General features: G+C 42.3%; 1 protein-coding gene across 1 annotated transcript; it reads left to right on the top strand.

Annotated features, from left to right (window-relative positions):
* Positions 1 to 16: 16 nt before the first annotated feature.
* On the top strand, positions 17 to 19474 carry LOC119465879 (mitochondrial enolase superfamily member 1). Its single transcript, XM_037726356.2, has 15 exons — positions 17 to 247; positions 597 to 699; positions 3806 to 3921; positions 4931 to 5044; positions 7821 to 7861; positions 7961 to 7992; positions 8085 to 8123; positions 9240 to 9322; positions 10213 to 10247; positions 10829 to 10916; positions 12018 to 12152; positions 13130 to 13301; positions 14345 to 14444; positions 16078 to 16159; positions 19305 to 19474. Exons 1-15 carry the CDS (start codon positions 164 to 166, stop codon positions 19398 to 19400), a joined length of 1320 nt encoding a protein of 439 aa, XP_037582284.1. The 5' UTR covers positions 17 to 163; the 3' UTR covers positions 19401 to 19474.
* Positions 19475 to 19625: the final 151 nt, after the last annotated feature.

Here is a 19625-nt window from a genome sequence, read left to right as displayed (position 1 = left end):
GGTTGATTGTCCTCTCGGAGCTATCGAGTGACAGCTATAGAGCGTGTCGTATCTAATCGTGGCCAAAGTCGTGGCCAAAGGCCCTCGGCTGAGTTAGAGTGTCACCGCGTCTGACTGTCGCAGTAGATGCAGTGGACTCCGACGAGCGAGGTTTCGAGAAAAAATGGTCGCCGGTCGCGTCACCAAGGTGGACGTTCACGATGTACGCTTTCCAACGTCGCTTGGCTGTCACGGTTCTGACGCGATGGTGAGTGCCGTTTACATTATTGTGAACTATATGTAGTATTTCGTGTTACGGCTTCTCTCGGTGTCAGAACGATGTGTCGAGGTACTCGCGGCCTGATGTGCGCTAGCTATATCTATTGCTGCAAATGAGCGATAAAAAGTAAATTCCCTGCATATGTATCGAATATGTGCAACCTAATTTCTTCGTCTTAGACTGAGGCGTCATGCAGCTCAGGCGTATATTTTTATAGAACTAGGTTTCAAATCTGGACCCATTCCTGTTGTCACACTTTTTTGTGTATCATATGTGATCCGAGCAAAGGCCGCATGCTTTACATATAACACGCTCTTGTTTTCCGGACATACAAAAGCACACAGATCCTGACTACTCATGCGCCTACGTCGTGATTAGCACCGATACTGATTTCCAAGGCCACGGCTTGACTTTCACTATTGGACGAGGCACCGAAATAGGTAAGCATTATGCATCACATTTGTCTTTTGATAAGAGTTCGTATAACCTTACTAACTATATGTGATACTGCAGCGAAAATAACTAGAATTGCCGCGAATGCCATATTTATAAGTAACTTTTGTAGTCGAGGAGGTTGTTATGTTATAGGTAAAGCAAATCAGCGGTGCTTTTGATTTTTTTATTCAGAACAAATTCTTTTAGATCGCTTTTAATTGTGATAGATAGCGTGATTTTATCTCTTCAGGTAAAAACACAAAGGTGACAAAGCGGACATTTATAGACCATTATAACGGCTTGTATATTTGCGTGCGGCGAAAAGGATTTTTTAGCGATCTGGAACCTATGGCATTTCGTAACAAAACTAATTTGCAGACGGATATATATGGTGTCCTAGCATGCACCTATGTTAAAAAAAATCAAAGCCTTGTATACGTCGCTTGAAACTATAATTGCATGTTATCAGCAACGACCTGAAGAAGCGTGTCGTATTTTTTTTCTTCCTAATTAATAGCTTTATAATAATTGGCTAACGTTTTATTTAATTAGTGACATCAGATATGTAAACGCTATAGGTGTTACAGAACCTTCGAAAATATTAATTTTTTGCTGCGTGTTATCTTCTGCATGGCTTTTTTATTATTATTCTTTTTTTTTTCGCGCGGAGAAGAAAGCCCGCGATATATGAAAAATACCACGTGACTATACGCTCGCGCGGAATCACGTGGTTTTCAAATACGATGGACTTAACAGAAGTCAAAGACTGAACTCGGCAAGTTTCGAGAACCTTGGTGTTCCGCAACAGGCCATATACGAGAACACACTTTGAAATCGATGACGTCACACTTCGACGTGCACTGCTGGCACTAAGGTTTCGGCGCGAAATTTAAAAAGAGATGTATGTATATCGGAGTGCTGCCTTCCCTTTTTTTTTCTACAGCGGACACCCATTAATTCGACTTCTCGCTTAATTCGAACTTAGCGAAAGCGTTCGATGGAGTTAACAATCAGTTGTTTCTACTAAAAGTATACACCGCTTGCGTGCATGCTGATCAAGTGGACAGAATAATTTATTTCTTACTGCACAGTTTGTTTCCACTAATGATACTGATTCTCCTGAGGTTTCCGCACGCGTTCAGGCACACCTCAGGGTTCTCTTCTAGCCCCACAACTTTTTTTCCTTTTAATTTACATCACCTATGTCCTATAATAATATAAATTTCTCTTTTTTGCTCACTATTGCGTTGTCTATCGGAAAGTTATGAACAATGCCGCCGTCGAATCCATTCAAACAATCCTTAATAATATTATGCATTGATGTGATCTCTGTAAAATGGAACTTAACACTTCTAAACGTGAAACAAATAGAGTTTCCCGTAACCACACACCTTTCCCTAACTTCTCGTATTCTTTGAACGCAATCCCGCTTGAACCAGTTCGGTCTTTATATAAGTATATTGGTGTACACATTACTCTTTGTCATGGGCTGATCACATTGACTACGTAACATATGGCATGTTCGGTTACCTTAAACGAATCTTTTCCCTTGCACCATCGTCATTAAAGAAATAGGAGTTATACATCACTCACGTCCGTCATGTGCTGGAGTACGCGTCATCCGTATGGGATTCCGGTCAGGTAACGCTTATCAAAAAGCTCAAAACAGTTCAAAATCACTCAGCACGCTCTCATACTGTCGACCTATCATCGAACAGCCAGTGTAACTTCCTTGCAAGATAACCTTAATCTCCCTTCCCTTGTAATTTAATGCTCATAATATTCCCTTGCCTCCGCCTTTAGCAAAGGATCTCTCATCAAAATCACGTACTTAAGTCGCGCTAGATACAGCCTGCTCTTTTCATATCACGCCGTGGTCACCACCGCAAAATTTACATTCCTCGAGGAAAAAAATTTTGCTGCCCAACACCTGCCGTGACTGGAAAACGCGATAGCATTCAAAGATCCCTGACTGCTTCTCACGCTTCCCGACGACTGCAGCTTAAGCAACCGTAATGGCTACCGGAAAACACTGGCGGCGAACGATATATGCACGAAGGCGAGCTTTCTGGTAAAAACGCGACCTCTTGCGTAGGATCCCGGAGATATTGCACAGCCGCGCCAAAAAAAATTGCATAATTTCCAGGTTTCCGTTTTAGTTTCGTACTTTTAATATTTCAGTCTGAGAAGATTTACCATAAAAGGCATGCGCTGTGGGTGTTTTTTTTTTTTTTTTTTCATGACATTTGTTTGTGGACTGTCATTCTCAAAATTCCGAGGAATAGCTTTGTCAAGAATGTGTGACAAAGCATGAGCAACATTAATGATGGAATGGTGTGGTATACCTAAATATATTTGGAGGGCCTGCGTGGTTGGGGATGATTTTCTCGGCCGCGGGCGCCAAAGCCGACGCCTACGCCGGATTTTCTGCGACACGGGGCCCTTAACGCTCTCGCGTTAATAACCTGCCGGTTGTTAGATTCCGTGATGAACTTAACATCCCTTTGGTGTCTATTTTTTTTTTTCGTGCGTGTATGCAAGTGTATAACAAAATGACCTCTGTATGTTACCATCTTCGTCACTCCATGTATCTTATGACACATGCTTACCAGCTTTTATTTCTAATTTTTTTGCGTGATTTTTGCGATTTTCTGTTTTCTGGGAAGTGCTCCTTATGAAATTTCCAAGTTCTTTCTGTGCCCCTCCCCTTTAGAATGTTGTAAAGTCTTCAGGGTTCAATAAATAAATAAATAAATAAATAAATAAATAAATAAATAAATAAATAAATAAATAAATAAATAAATAAATAAATAAATAAATAAATAAAGCGTCATCGCCTTGTGCTGGTTGAGTCGCGCTTCAAGGGCCACGAAAAAAAAAAAAAAGAAAGATAAAAAGACATCACAGATTACTTCAAGAATTAAGGAACGTATACATTCTCCTGTTCTTTGTTTTTCTTTACTGTATTTAAATAAATTGTAGATTATCATCATCATGATAGCAGATGTTTATCTTAAATTAAAATGGCTAGTTCTGCGTAGCGTGCTTTTATTTTGTTTCTTTAATTCGTATCTACGTACGGAGTGTTGACGTTGTGCACCCGTCACGCAGTGGTCGCCGCGGTCCGGGCTCTGGCTCCGCTCGTGGAAGACGTTTCGCTGGACTCCATATACACGAACTTCGGACAGTTCTGGCGCAAACTCACCAGCGACAGCCAGTTGCGATGGGTGAGGTGCATGCTGCCATCCTAAACACAAATACGCCTCCATGTAGTCACAACCTTATATTGTAACTATAACTTTACTTCGCTATCACGCATACAATTGTACTGCGCTAATATAACTTGCTTGTATAATTCGCCGCCCCGAACAATATTGCATGCGCAGAACCCGTAAACGGGTTATACCTTTTGAATCTCCCGCCCTCGAGATCTCTTCAGAGGCGATGTCGAGGGCCGTTTAATTAATTCTCGTACAAAGTGATGACGTCACTATGGTCCCGTGGCGTGTGCTGCGGAAACACTCTGCGGTTTGTCGCCAGAAATTCCGCGGTAGATGGCGCTCGGAAAAGGGAGAGAGGAGCCCTTTATTTAAAAAAAATTATTAAAAAAAAAGAACATACATAGGTTTGCCGGCGTAGAAGTATTCACCTGCTCTGCAATGGAGGGGAAGAGAAAGGCGTTAGAAGAAGGGAGAGCAAAACGAAAGTGTGAAAAAAGAAAAGTAATACAGTCAAACCCGGATATATCGAACTCGAAGGGGATCGCGAAATAGTTCGATATATAAAATAAAAATTTTATAAAAAATTTTCTGAGATTTTACAGCAGTTCGTTATACGCGATGATTCGTTGTATCCGGGTTCGACTGTAACACAACTTTTGATGTCGTGATATCGCTTTTGGCACCTTTCGTGACGAACATTTGTTTTCACACTTTTGTCTTATGCTATAGAGAGCTTTCTTTTGTAGCTGCACCAAATTAAAAAAAAATGTCTGTGGCAATCAAACATTTATTAAAATAGCACAATTCTAACCCTTGATCTAAATTACTCGATGAGGCGGCCATTACTACTACAAGAAATAAAAAAGATTAACTGAATAATTAACATAATTACGCTAACTAACTTTGGAATGAATCACACACAACACACACACACCGTGCAAACAACCGTGCTTAGACGTACGCCGTTAAAGAAATCCTACGTGTGATGACCACCTGGCGCTTGTTTCCCTTCCAGATCGGGCCAGAGAAGGGAGTCATTCATCTAGCCACAGCGGGAGTCATCAACGCCCTCTGGGACTTGTGGGCGAAAATTGAGGGCAAGCCAGTGTGGAAGTTACTCGCGGACATGGTAACGCGCAACAGCCCGCATGCATCACCTATAGAACTTGGACCGTTGCGTGCTTATTTTAGTAAACGCCCAAGCGGTTATGGCTTAACAAAGCGTCGTTTTAGGCATTGAAGCACAAAAGAAACTGGAACGCCAATGCATTTCTCCGCAAAGTTCTCGAAACTGGTGTCGGTCCCGAGCATTCATTACAAGTGGATCCGCCTTGCGAACTCCGCGACTAGAATTTGTAAATTGCCATATGGGCAATAAGGTAATCAGTTAAAAAAACTCAATTGGTGAATTTCTGGTAATTAGTCCAGTGCAAGTAATGTCCGCCTGTTCGAGTAGACCGGCTCATGAACTAAAATTGTGCCATCTGTCACAGGCCATCTTTAAACAAACTTTGAAAGTGTTCGCTGAAACACCCGCGGTATGTATCGGGTAAATATAGAGTGCTAAAATAAAAATGATTTTTAAAGAAATCGGATTGACGTAAAGCATCACGTGTGCAGAGCTTTCGGCGCTGTTTGCGCGCCCTACTTCGTTATCGGCTCGAGCGATAAAAAGGCAAATTTTTGTCGGCGAATATCTAAACAACGGACGCCGTTTTAACAATTGCGTAAATTGCTCTACCCTCGTGCAACGTTCCGGTGCAGTAATGCCACTGCAACATGGGCCTTGAACCGGGTAACTGAGAACGTAATTAACGAATTTTGGTTAATTAGCGAACATATAGCGCAACGGCTGTACTTTCCCACCTAATGTCCGCTGCACTGAAGGGACGAGTAGTAGAGAAAGTATCCTCGCATCGGTTAAATCGTACTAAAGAAAACCGTTTGGTTAAAGTAGACAAGCAAGCACTGCTGGGCAGTACCAGTGCTCCTTCGGTAAACCCACTCACTAAAGCCATTAGTAAATTTTCCAGAAACTTTCCGAGACACTATCGGCATGCAGCTGCTGTGGCTTACCTACACATGGACATGAATTTTTGTTTACTTTACAATAAAGATTTTTCTGATAATTTCGCGCCAATTAGACCGAAATCTGGCGGCGTGCGACGCCGACAATAACTCATATAAATTTCAAAACACCCGCCAAATGTCAGTTACTTTGGCAACGTGCCAAAGTGACCGCGGTGCCGAACAGGCGGCCAAGCCCACACCCCACCACTGCATTTTACGAAGTGGTTTCGGTTTCCCAGGAACAAAACCGAAACAGAAGGTTTCGGTACCGAGAGGTGTATACGTCATGAAGTCGTAATTTTTTGGCCGCACGGATCGAGTAGCAGCTGCGGGGTCTCAAACGTGCTCTTGTGACATAAGAACGACATTGCAGTAGTGAAAACAATCAAAAGTGCATTTATTGCGCCTTTTATACAATAAGCCAGCTAGCCAAATTACTACAAATACAACAAGCCGATGGGCGCTTACGAATCGAGGCAGTCCGACTCGCCGCGACAGGATGTCGAGCGAATACGTTGACATCAACGTCTGATCATTCGCGTGTACAGTCACGCGAACGGTGGCGCATTTGAACGATCGTGTTCGGCCATTCCGGTGCCCCGCTTCGAAGCCTTTCGCGAGACGGTCCCTCGAAGCGTGCCGACGGGCGGGGCAGACGTCTGCGCCAACCCAGTAATGGCCAACCGCCCACTCCAAACCAAACAGGAAGTGATTACCCCATTTTGAGGTACCATAGCCTCAGAGATTTACACGCGCCGGCTGGCGCGCAAATCTCGGAGGCCATAGCAATACTTTTGCGCCCGAGTAACCTCGCCGTTAGGTGGCGTTAGCAGCGCAACGCTCGCGCCATCTCTCGTGCTAGTCTGCAACTATACACCGGCCACGTACAGCTACGCGGAGAAGCCTGATTACATATAGGACACGCGAGGGCCATGCGGGGACAAACAACATATGGGGACGTGTAAGAGTCAAGCATCCCCGCACAGCATATAGCAGACGACCAAAAACGAGCCGGAGTGAATGGCAGAATGTCACGATATTCGAGACCACTTTCTGCGTCATGACGCGTATACACCTGCTGGTTCACAGAAAAGCTAATTATAATAAATTATTTCGGACATTCTGAGGGTTGCCAGTATTTTTTTCTATAGGATTTCGAGACATTTCATGTGAAGCTAAAAATCGAATTCCGCAAAAGTTGCGTCAATGCTCCTTCAGTGGAACTTTATACAGTCGAACTCGGATACAACGAATTATTGTCTATAACGAACAGCTGTAAAATCCCGTTGAACATTTTTGTATAAAATTTTATTTTATATATCGAATTATTGATATATCAACTATTTCGCGATCCCCTTCCAGTTCGATATATCAGAGTTTGACTATATACTGAATACACACAGATGAGCTCATTACACTGTAGTTTGTGTTCATTTGTGTTCATTAGCAGCACAAAACTATTTAAGCACCGACAACCAACTAGAACTGTTCACAGCTATATGTGCACTGATCACTCACTTTTCCTTGATGAGTAGCGAGCCATAATAATATTGTGTACAGTGACTTTGGCAGAATAAAATGCATTCATGTATCTTGTAGGGAAACTTTACAAATGCCAACGACATGTAACCTGCTACGTGCAATGATCCAATTCAGCCCAGTCAACAACCATTTGGGTGTCTACAGGGCTGTTTTCAGCAGAATATGTTTGCCAATGTACCAATCTCAGTTGTTGACTGCTATCCCATTTCCCAACATGAAGCAGCTCATAGTTCAATTTAGGCCAGTGTTCTCATTGTGTAGGTCGATATTGCATGTTCTTGCCTGCTTTTCAGAGTCCGCAGGAAATAGTGTCCCTCATTGATTTCCGATACATGTAAGTTAGAAGCGAACTACTATAGTTTAGGGACATGCAAATGCATGCTTGTGACAGGGTGATTTATGGAAGGAGCATTTTCTTCCGCTTCCTATTCAGTTCTGACCTGCTGACCAAAGAAGAGGCCATTGGTAATTACTCGGCCAGTCTTATATATACGTCTCATTTTTTTGGTAAAGCTTTTATAGCTGCTGCTCATAATGCTTTAATTTTATAACTACAGGTCTACTTGAAGAAAAGCAACAAGGCAAGGCCAAAAGAGGTAAGCACAACAACAAAACACTGGCATCGTTTTCTTTCACTTTTAAGGTACTGCAATCACAATCAACCATTTCTCGTGAAATAAACCTTTAGTAGTCAACATAATAAATTGGAGCGAGCAGAACGGCACATACCTACCCCTTGTTACAGTAGCTGCACAGCAGCAATACACACGAAGTGCTATGTATATAGTAAAATCCTTTAATTGTATACGACATAACATATTAATCCTTAAGCATAAAACAGACACTTAAAGAGCAGCTGAATTATGTAGCTGACCTTTGTGTAGCAGCTATTTTATTCCTTCGTTGTTCATTTATTCAGTAACACTGCCAATCATTTTTTTTTAGACGAGACTAATGGGAACGTGGAAGCGATGATTGCACATAAAAAAAGATCTAGCGTGACATAAGGGATGTTGCTCAGCCACATAGTGTTCTACTTCATTATCAGTCATTTGTTTCATCCAGCTGCATGTTTTAAAAACTCGTGTAAGAGTTAAAAGCTTTCAGTGCAAAAGTGAAGTGTGCAAAAGATGCTAGAAGAAAGATTGCTGGCACTGAATGCTCGATGGTTTTGCATTGCAATGAATGATGCAATCTGAGCACTGCTCAATTACACACGCTTAGTTGGAACAAGCAAATAAGCTATAATAGGAAAAGTAAGCGCGCTTTCTGAACGACAAGCACAGTGAAGCGCACAAAATGGGCATGAAGGTTCCACGTGGCACATTTCTCAGCAGCATCATGAGGCTACCTTGCAAGTGTGTTGCAGTTTGATATGCAAAAGCAATAGCCCAGTTAATGAAGCAGTAATGTCTAGTGCTGGAAACGCTAACTATTAGAACTTATTTGAAGTTAGCACCCCGTCTCATCTGTTCTCACTGTCTTACCTGCTCTTGGTGCTGGAAGTAACATTGTGCCCAATTGAACTGCTCGACCATATATTACATAGAGCCAACTGAAGTGCAAACATAGTGCAGAGACTCGACAAAAAGCAAATATAAAAATAAAAATTTTGGGGTAACATATGTGTTACATGTTGGAGCCTTTAGACCCTCGAGAGTGAGCCTAAAAGCCGACGCAACTCTTCTTTTTTATGTTTTGCACACCAACAGAGAAAGAATTGTTGGCAAGTGGTTTTCCTGCATACACCACTGCCTGTGGGTGGCTTGGGTACACAGACGAAAAGATTAAACAGGTGAGCATGGACTGACTGATTCGTGATGTGTGACATCCCGAAACAACACTGAGGCTATGAGATATGCCGAAGTAGAGGTCTTTGCCTTAATTCTGACCACCTGGGGTCCTTTAATCTGTGCCTAAATTTGAGTACACGAGTGTTCTCTCTTTTCGCTTCCCATCGAAATGCAGCTGCTGCGACTGGGAATCGAACCCGCGACCTTGTGCTTGGCAGCACAACGCGATAGCCACTAAACCAGTGTGGTGGGTACAGTGGGAGGCAGTTGAATTCATGATAGAATGCGAAAGCATGACTGAATGAGGACGTAGAAAGAAATAGACGCACTAGTGGACTGTCCTTTCTATGTCCTCGTTCAGTCGCGCTTACACATTCTATCATGAATTCCAACCAACTAGCATGCCAACATGTTTTAGCCAGTTAGTTGAAGGTTCATTCAAGTGCACATTACCGTCGAACCTTATTGCATTGGCATATGACATGCAAATACCTCCATTCACGATATCACATATTCATTACACACAATATCAGTGAGAAAAATCTTTAGGTCTATTTCGCTATATCCTATATTTTGCTATATCAGTGTTTGTTATATAAAGAATTAACTACACAATTAAGGGACTTGCAAATGATAAGAAAAGAGGCACCACACCTCTGAAAAACTTGCATGTACCATAAGACGTTTGAATGTTGTTTAGTTCCGCTGTCTTCTGCAATGCAGTTTGGCAAATGAAAATGTAGCCAGCGTGTCAAAGAATGTCAAGAACATTTTCAAGGTTCCGTTGGTAACTTTGACATTCATAATTTCTGACCTGATGTAACTTTCTTTCGGCATCACTATTTGGATTGAAATTCCGCACTAAGCCATAATATCTATACTTACTTTCCAGTTGTGTCAAGACGCCCTTAAGGAGAGATTCACGAGGCAAGTGTTTCAGCTATGCCTTTTTCTTCTAACATAAAGGCCTGCAACAAACTTGGGCATAAAGACTGACTGCCTAAGATGTCTTCCTAAACAAATACATCATTGCTTAACAGTGACAGCAAAAGCAACATACAAAGGTATCTTAAAAAAAAAAAAAAGTCTTTCTTAGTTCTAACAGTTTCTCATGCATTCACTGTGGCAAGTAACAGAACCGGCATCCTTTGTCCTGCTGTTTTTCATAGCTGCTGAGCTGCCACGAAAGATAAAGGCGATTATTAGACAAGTAGGTACTTGTATGTGCAAATCAAACCTCAAATTCTTTAATTTCAAAAGAAGCTGCAAGTTACATTGGTGAACTGAGATTTCTCCGATATGAGACTATATGGCCTCAAGGCTGCCTGCAAGAAAGTACTCATTGTTTCATAAATAAAAAAAAAATTGTAAAAAGGCATTTTGATAAAGTTACATTCGAGTGCATGTGACATTTGTGCAGTTCAAGCGTGAACAAAAAGAAACAAATTTAGCAAGTTACTTGCTTGCCTAAATGGCACTAAGATACTAACAAAATTATTCTATTACAGCTTCAAGGTGAAAGTTGGCCGAAACCTCGCCGACGACAAGAGGCGGCTGCAAGTTGTCCGCTCGACAATTGGTGACAAATGCAAGCTGGTGAGATCAATTGTACAAGGCTGAGGGGGGGGGGGGGGTAATCTCCTGTAAGTGTCCACCTAGTGGACTGTCCATTTTGGCCACCACTGATTGGCTGCAGTTGTATGAGCGAGAAGGAGGCAGGCCTGCCTCGTTCTCGCTTGTACCTCAGCCCAGCCAATCAGTACTTCAGCAGCAGCTGAAATGGACAGTCCACTACTTGGACACTTACAGAATAACCCCCCTGGAAGCACTACACAATTTGTGCGGGGCAAGCAAGACAATGAGGTTACAAAATGAGCGCCAAATTTAAGCGACCCACTGTGTTGAGAGCTCCGGCAAGTTTTCCTGGTTTAGCAAAGCTATTTACAACTGCTGCTAAGTTAACATAGTGACTGTGGTCTGAAGCAATAGTCAAGCCTCGTTATAGCAAAACCAAATCCAACATGAAAATAGCTTTATTATCACCGTTATTGCTTAAAGGAATTGATTCATTACATGCTGATATCGGTGATAAGCAGTTTAGATTTACTTAATTACATCTGATAATTCATTTTATTGAGGCTCGAGTTTAAAAAGGCACGAAATTGAGCTAGTTGGTCATGGTCTTTAATGACTGGCACGTTAAGCACATCTCTGAAAAAAAAAAACAGTGAGAGGAACAACCGGTGTGCTTGTTACCTGTTGGCCCGACAGTCTGCAATAACAGGTGTGGGAATGCCACCTGTTATCTTATCTCTGCCTCTTCACTGTGCTTGTCCAAATTTGCACTCTAGATCCTTGTCCTTCCAAGACCAGAGCGTCAGAAGCACTGGTATTACAAGTGCTATGGCGGTAGTGTTGAATGTACTAATTATTTTCAGCTGCACCATCTGTCATGATGAACTGTACCATGTTCAGATAGCTAGCTTAGCACCAACTGATAAGTAAAAGAACTTGTTAAAAAAACAACTGTAGCAGTAAAACGTTATGCAGATTTTCAGCGTACTCTGTGTCTGGATGCAGGTTAGAACGTGAGTGAGTGATTGAACTTTCTGTAAGCAATTAGAAGAGCCCTTTTATTGATAATCCATATTGAGTACAGTTAGCTATTTTCTTTTATTACCGCTTTTTGTTGCACAGATGGTAGATGCCAACCAATATTGGGATGTCAAGGAGGCCATCTACTGGATGAAGGAAATATCCGGCTTTGGAATTCACTGGATTGAGGAGCCGACATCACCAGACGATATTCTCGGTCACGCCACAATCTCAAAGGTAAGCTGCATGAGACGTCCGGAACATACAGCAAAAATGAAATATTTCAGGAGGTGTTGTATTCTTTTTCTTCGTCCCCTCAGCACCTATTTTCTACCTGACATCAGTACTGAAACGTGTGATTACATGAGAGAGAGAAAAAAAAGCTGATTCAGTAAAGCAACCCATGTGCATGAGTGTGAGGTTCCGATGCGCAAGCTTTCAAAGAAGAGGAACCAAGAATATAAAAGACAGGACACCGTATAGCAGACGAGGGCTTCGGGTGAAATTTAACAGTCTGAGGTTCTTTACTGTCAACCTAAGTTCAAGTATAGAAGCGTTTTGTACACCGGCTCCATCATAACGTGGCTGGTCCAATCAGGAACTAAATCCATGGCATGCTAACGAGCAACAGCCACTGAGCTGCAGCAGCAGATGGAAAGCAGGCAAGAACATAGCGCAGGGGCTATGATTAAGACTAACGGTACATTCGAAAGGTTGCTTTCGAACGCTCTAGAGTGCTCCGGTGGCACGCTTTACATTCGCCTGGTCGATACCATGCACTCGGAATACATTCGGCTGGTTCTTCCAGAGCACCGTGCTACAGCTCAGAGCGTTCAAAGACTTTGACCTGGGAGTGTAACAGAGATGTGGCAGAAATCCGGTCAGGTGGCCGCTGCAAATTCTGTTGTCGCAGCATCTGCAGCGGTGGATGTATGCCGTTGGTCTGTTGTGTTGGCTTACAACGAAAGCACCAGTGCTGTTTCCGCTTCAGGCCTCCAACTGCTTTGCTGAGCGCCTGTACGTTTGCTTTGGGCATACTTTCGCTGGCTCTGACCCAGAGCGGGCTCCGCGTCGCAGCACAGCAAGAACCAGCTGAATGCACTAAAAGTTTCCCCACGTGCTATTGATGACCATGAGAAATTGTGTCGGAACATATTTTTGTACACTTTGCTGTGGCTCTTGTAAACAACACAATGCACATTTTTATTCTGCAGGCTCTAGCCCCACTGGGCATCGGAGTGGCTACGGGTGAACAGTGCCAGAACCGGGTGATGTTCAAGCAGTTCCTGCAGTCCGGGGCCATGCAGTTCTGCCAAATCGACAGCTGCCGACTGGGAGGTGTCAACGAGATCCTCGCTGTCATCTTGATGGCAGCCAAGTGCAAGGGTGAGACCTGCTTACTGACATGCAGTATGCGAATGCATGCAGACCTTCTAACCTCAAAAAGTATAAATACTAAGGCCAGAAGCTTAAAAGCTGGTGTAACATACTAGGAATGTCATTCGTTGCTAGAGACACTGCCTTTCTTTGCACAGAAACTGAGACACTTGATGACAAGCAGGATGTCGAACCGAAATCGAACTGAAAACCGTGATTAAACTGGAATTTCAGTCTGAACTCAACCCAAACCCGAACCAATACTCTTAGAACGTGTCTGAACCCGAACTGAACCTGAACCGAGAGAAATATTAGAGATTACCGGTTCGCCACGAAACGGTTCAAGTACAGGGTGCAACAATAGATAAGCGATTCTTCGAAATATTTACTTCTTCAGACGGCACAACTCACTAGGAGATGGTTATGACTCACGGGTTGTGTTGCTCTCGAGAATGGGGATAGACCTGGGCAGGGACGCTTGCACTTCTGAACTCGGCCATGCCAGTTCTGTCCCACGGCCTCAACTTTGTTTCCGGGGCTCTGCAGAATCACTGTTTCCATTGAAGCTCCAAATTCGGCCGTTACAGGTTGACTTGCTACTGTGTTTGTTTTTTACATACCGATATTGTCGAGAAAAATATTAGATTTACTTTACATCTAATAATTTATATTGAGGTTCAACTGTATTACAGTCTGTCATGCAGGCCAATGAGCATGAGTACGCCAAAGATAGATACAGAATATTGCTCCTCTGCAGGGCTCTAAACAAAATACACTACCTCAAGTACAGCGAAAGAGCTCTGACATATATTGTGGTGCATTATGAACACTCACACAATTGTGTAAAAAGAGAGAGAGAGAGAGAGAGAAAAAAAAGAAGAAACTCAGATGTGCAGTATATAATGCCAACAAACATTTGTGGGTAGCAGTAAGAAATCTACACAGACATGACAGCTTTTGGGTAGCAAACAACTAGTAACTTGAAGACGTGAAACAACTTGAAAACGTGACTTTAATTGCTAAGTTCCTACCGTTTTTCATGTCAAATGCAGTGCCAGTTTGCCCCCATGCTGGTGGTGTGGGCCTCTGCGAGCTAGTCCAACATTTGTCGTTCTGGGACTACATTGCTGTCTCGGGCACCAAGGATAACCGGTGAGAAAGAAACGACGACCTAATGATCCGCGCAGCTTTTGGAAACTCTGGCTGGAAGACTTTAAAAACGGACAGTCTCTAGAACAAATCCCAGCTGCATAAATTATGTGCTCATTTCAACCATAGACATGGTCGTAGTTGCCGAGTCAAGAGTTGTGACTTCCTAGCAAACTGGCCAGCTAAAGCTTCCAGAGGGGCCAATACCAAGACGAAATCTGGGACAGCCCGGATGGTTTTAGATACGACCAAGACAGTCAGACCTAGAGACCCCGACAGTCTCATATTGTCTTCGAGATCCTCACGGTCTCTGGAACCATCCAAGTGTATAACAAAACTGAGCCGAAGCAGATCTACTGCTTGAAGTTATTGTTGAACTGTTGAAGTGTTGAAGTTTGATCCTCAGTTGCGAGGCTGCACTGCACAGCACTTAGGAAATACAGTCAAACCTTGATATAACGAACCTCGATTTAACGAAATTCGTGATGTAACAAACTATTTTTATTTACAGATCTTCGTTCCATGGAATTAACGAAATCTCAAATTAACGAAATTCATGATATAACGAAGTATTTCGCTGCAAATAGAACTTCGTTATATCGAGGGTTGACTGTACATCCTCAAAAAATCTGTGGCAAAATGCATTAATGTTTCAGCTAACACTTACCAGCACCGTAGGAAATGGAGTGCTGAACAGTGTTAACTGGAACATTAATGCATTTTGCCACGGACTTTGAGGTTGTATTTCGCCGAGCTGGTGCTTAGCACAGAACTTCTGCTAAATGGATATTAGTACTTCATTACTGCCGGCTTCAATTCTACAATTGGGACATGTGCACTGAAGTGATAATTTGAAAATTTGATAGTTAGATAACATCACTGTGTATTTTGTCTGGCAAGTACTAGAGTCGGTGACAACATAAGAATAAAAGGTTATATGTACGCTGTCCAATTCCAACACAATTTGAACAAAGGCACCAGGTTCGCTTATTTCCCTGAAGCCAAGTGATTTTGCGTGCTTAAAACGGCTTTTTTTTTACGTACGCATCTGTGTTTCTGTCACTGGTTTTAGGATGTAGCCTGAACATCTTGTAAATTTTATGGCTGATCCTGATATCAGCGCACAGCCGAAGGTAATAGCTTGAAACAGGGAGCTTTTATTCCACAATTAACCTAGCATTTACATTAGGAGAGCAATGTCATTAAACTGTGAGTGTGCTCCAGCTGGCTCAGTGCTCTTTCAGAAGTGAAGGGCAGCTGCGCTGCATTCTTGTGGGCGCAGCTTGTACTGAATGCTTAGGTCGCCGCCAACTATGGTGTCTGACTCTTCAAGTAATCCAGCTGATGAGACACAGCTGCAAAATATTCACCACAGGAAATCTTGCAATGTTTTCATTAAAACAGGTAACCTGGTACACTTCGAGGATCATCGACATCTCGCGCGAATTGTGCCTTTTGGGCCTTAGCTTCAGACATGCAGCTGTTCCATTTAGCACAGGTTTGCGAAAGAGGTTGGGAGTCAATTTACATAAAATGACTGCACGAATGGTCAACAGCCAAGTCATTGTATGATACTGATTGCCTATCTCGTTTCCACACGCCTTTCGCATATATATATTTTTTTTACACCTTCCAGCGAAATCGAATACGTAAGTCACCTGCACGAGCACTTCAAGAGCCCGGTTCTCATCCAAAATGGCTGCTACATGCCACCACAGGTAAGAATTTCCACATCGCGACTTCCTGCTCTTAAGAGGAAGCTTTAGCTTAGGGCCTCCTATTTAAATACGTATTTCTTGGCAACCACTGCAACAAATTTGATGAGGTTTGTTGCATTTAAACAAAAAAGTTAGAATGTAGTGATTGTTGATAACGAATTTTTGATTTAGTTCGTCAATTTTTTAATAATAAAAAATTGTATCACAATTCTGCATTTGCCCCTAATAATACATCTAAAGCAGACAAAGTTGATATACTATACATGGCTCTCAAACAGACCACTAATTTGTGAGTAGAACTTTTGCAAAACCCTTGTAAACAATGTAACGAATTCGCATAAAATATAAAGTGACATATCAAATTTGTCCACTTTGGATGCTCTAATGGATTCAGCTTACAAATCTGCAATATCTGTTCTAGGTGCAGAGCTACAAATTTGTGAACTTCGTGCTTCTCTTTTCAAGCTTACCAATTTTTGAAAATACCGTTTAAAACATTCAGGCCCTAAATGGAAATTTCGCTTTCAGCAGTCACTAGATCCATTCAACTTGTTCTCCCAAACGCAAGAAATTGCATTAAAATCGGCCGAGTGGTTATCTCAGAAAAGCATTTCTGAGTTTACATGTATTTGAATAGGTGGCATTAGAGCTGGGCCCGAGCTAAAGAGAAATGCCTGGCAGCCACTGCACCCAATTTAATGACATTTGTTGCACAAAGATAAAATCTCGTGAAAGTAAGAAGCAGATATTTTATTTAGATCGTCAACTTTGAAACAAAAATTATTGAAAATTGCAAAATTGCGAAGAGAAACCTCAAGTACCAAGTTTTCAACTCCGTAATCAGTAATAAATAAAGCCATCACAATTCTGTAAACTGCACCCATTATTAACCCCTTAAGTGCTCTATTTTTTTTGACAATTTCCGAACCAAAAGTGCCTATTTTTTTTTTATTGCTGATTTCGAATCTGATTGTACTAAAAAGCAGCTAGCCGATGTTGAAAAAATATTTGCACCACATACTTAGTCAAATCAACACAATAAAGTTTATTTCGGAACAATACATAGGAGACCAGCTACCTGCTACTAATATAAATAAAAACCTTATAAAAAACAGTTGCAGACGTCACATCTTTGTTCCCTTGTGTAGGCTAAGTACCCTTGGGCTATTTCACTCGGGAAGCTTCGGGACTGTGTGGAAAAGTTTGAAACATGGAATAACGCAAAGCGGTTTGTTGCAGCTCCTGCACCAAAAGCGAGTTTCTTTTCTCAACTTTTTCCCGTTTTCTCCTCGCTTCCGACAGCAAATGAAGCATTTTCTTGTTGGCGCTGCTTTGGTTTCGCTTGGCGGGATGTAAGAAGCAAAGTGCCGTTCCTTGAGACGCACAGCGTCAAGCACATCAGACGGTCGGCCGCGCTTTGTCTTTTTTGAAGGATCAAGGTACCTAGTCAGGATCGCCTCAATTAGGGCGAGGTGGTAGAAACTGCTGAATATATTCCATAAGGTCATCTGACGATGACAAGTTGAAAGTCTTGCCTGGAATGGCCAAGAAGGGAAAGCGAGGAGGCTTCACAGGAGGATTGTCCTCATCAAGCAGGATCCACTGGCGAGCACTCGCGATGTTCGCTTCCGAGCTGTCTTCATCATCGCCGGAGGAGCTGCTCAATTCACCGTCATCGCTGTCATCACTTCCGGGACACAAGATAAACATCTGTATCCGAATCATCATCACTCGAAGAAGATTACAAAAATGAAAAGCTTCTTTTTCGCGTTGACGGACCAGCTATGCATGGGTCGCCGCCACCGCACGCCATCTTTTCATACAAAAACCGCGCTCCTACTGCAGAACAAAACTAAATCATCGAGTAAATGCTGCCATCTGGCGGATTACACGCAATTTAAGCCGTAGACGAGCGCTTCTCGTCCTGAACGGTAGAGAGGTGTACCTATTTCGCTAGGACGAGCTCTGCTCGTCCAAAGCAGTTTGGGGACAGTTTGGGCAGGACGAGCTCTGCTCGTCCAAAGCACTTAAGGGGCTAATCTGAAGCAGGCAAAACTGATGTGTTATACACCGCTCTGAAATATACCACTAATTTATGAGTAGGACTTCTGCAAAACCCTCGTAAGCAGTGCAACAGTTTCACATAAGTTGTAAAGTCGAGTATCAATTTCGTCCACTTCAGATGCCCTAACAGATGCAGCTTACGGAACAGAGATATTCATTTTTTGTATAGAGTCATCGATTTGTGAACTTTGTACTTTGATTTGCTTTTAAACTTACTGATTTTCGGCGATGAAGTACAGTCAAACCTCGATATAATGAAATTCTCGATATAACAAAGTTTTCAATGCAAGTACAACTTCGTTCTATCGAGGTTTGACTGTATAAGGTCCTAAATAAAAATTCTGCATCCTACAGCAGCTGGAATTTAGCCTTCTAGATCCGCGAGGGTAGTGATCCGTGAGTTGTCGCTTGAGAGCACTTCTGCGCTCTACACACATTTGAATAAGAAATAGGAAAGAGAAAAAAATTAATTTGAGCTGCGTTAGTAAATTACCTTTCAACAATACAAATAAAAAGTCACTCTTCCTACAAGACAACGTTTGGTAAGCTACAGAAGATGCAAAAAAGAAAAGATGGGTGGCGACGCCAATTCCAGCACTAGCTAACCATGACGTTATGAATTTTGACGCCGTCTGCTTGGGCCGAATTAAAATTTTTATTAGTAAAAATGAACTGTGCAATTGTATTGTAAAGGAGCCAAACATTGAACCTTGGAAGGTTTAGGAACTTTTACTGAATCACAATGGCCGAATACGAAAGGATGTTTTGCAATTCGTGATGTCATACTGACGTATTGGCGGTGTGATTTTGCCATGAAATTAAAAAATGAAACTTTGACCGTAGTTTTTCTTTTTCTTCTAACAATCAACCTATTCCAGCGATATCAATGAAGCTAGAGTTCCTCAAGGATATTTTATCAATCTAAACTGATTCAGTGTTTCTCTTTAGTCTCCCTTTAAGATTATCATTTTTCCCGACGCAACGATGATAATCCTAAGAGAAAAGCTTTCTTGCAGTGATGACTTGCTGTTATACGCTTTATCTGACTCGCATAACTTCCTCTTTTTTTTTTTGTTTTCAGACGCCGGGCTACGGTTGTGAGATGTGGGCATCATCCATTGAGCAATACAGCTACCCAAATGGATCCTACTGGAGAAATTTCCCGAGGGCACGCTAAAAGCTTGAAAGCTGTCCACAGACAGTAAACAACACTCCAGAGGCCTGAACTGAATAAAAGCAGGCTCCATCAAATGATCAGAGTTAAAGGGGTAAAGCAAATTACTAGTCACTGTGATGTTATAGTCGCAATCAGCAAAGACAGCGGCCAAATGTAAGAATCCATATGACGGATTTATCAGGAAGGCACTTCATCACTCGTCACTTCATCATGGCATAAAGGGGG

The sequence above is a fragment of the Dermacentor silvarum genome, chromosome 10 (genome assembly GCF_013339745.2).
Source record: "Dermacentor silvarum isolate Dsil-2018 chromosome 10, BIME_Dsil_1.4, whole genome shotgun sequence".
Lineage (NCBI taxonomy): Eukaryota > Metazoa > Arthropoda > Arachnida > Ixodida > Ixodidae > Dermacentor > Dermacentor silvarum.
The sequence above is the reverse complement of the archived record's forward strand: the minus strand, read 5'-3'. Positions and strand labels throughout refer to the sequence as shown.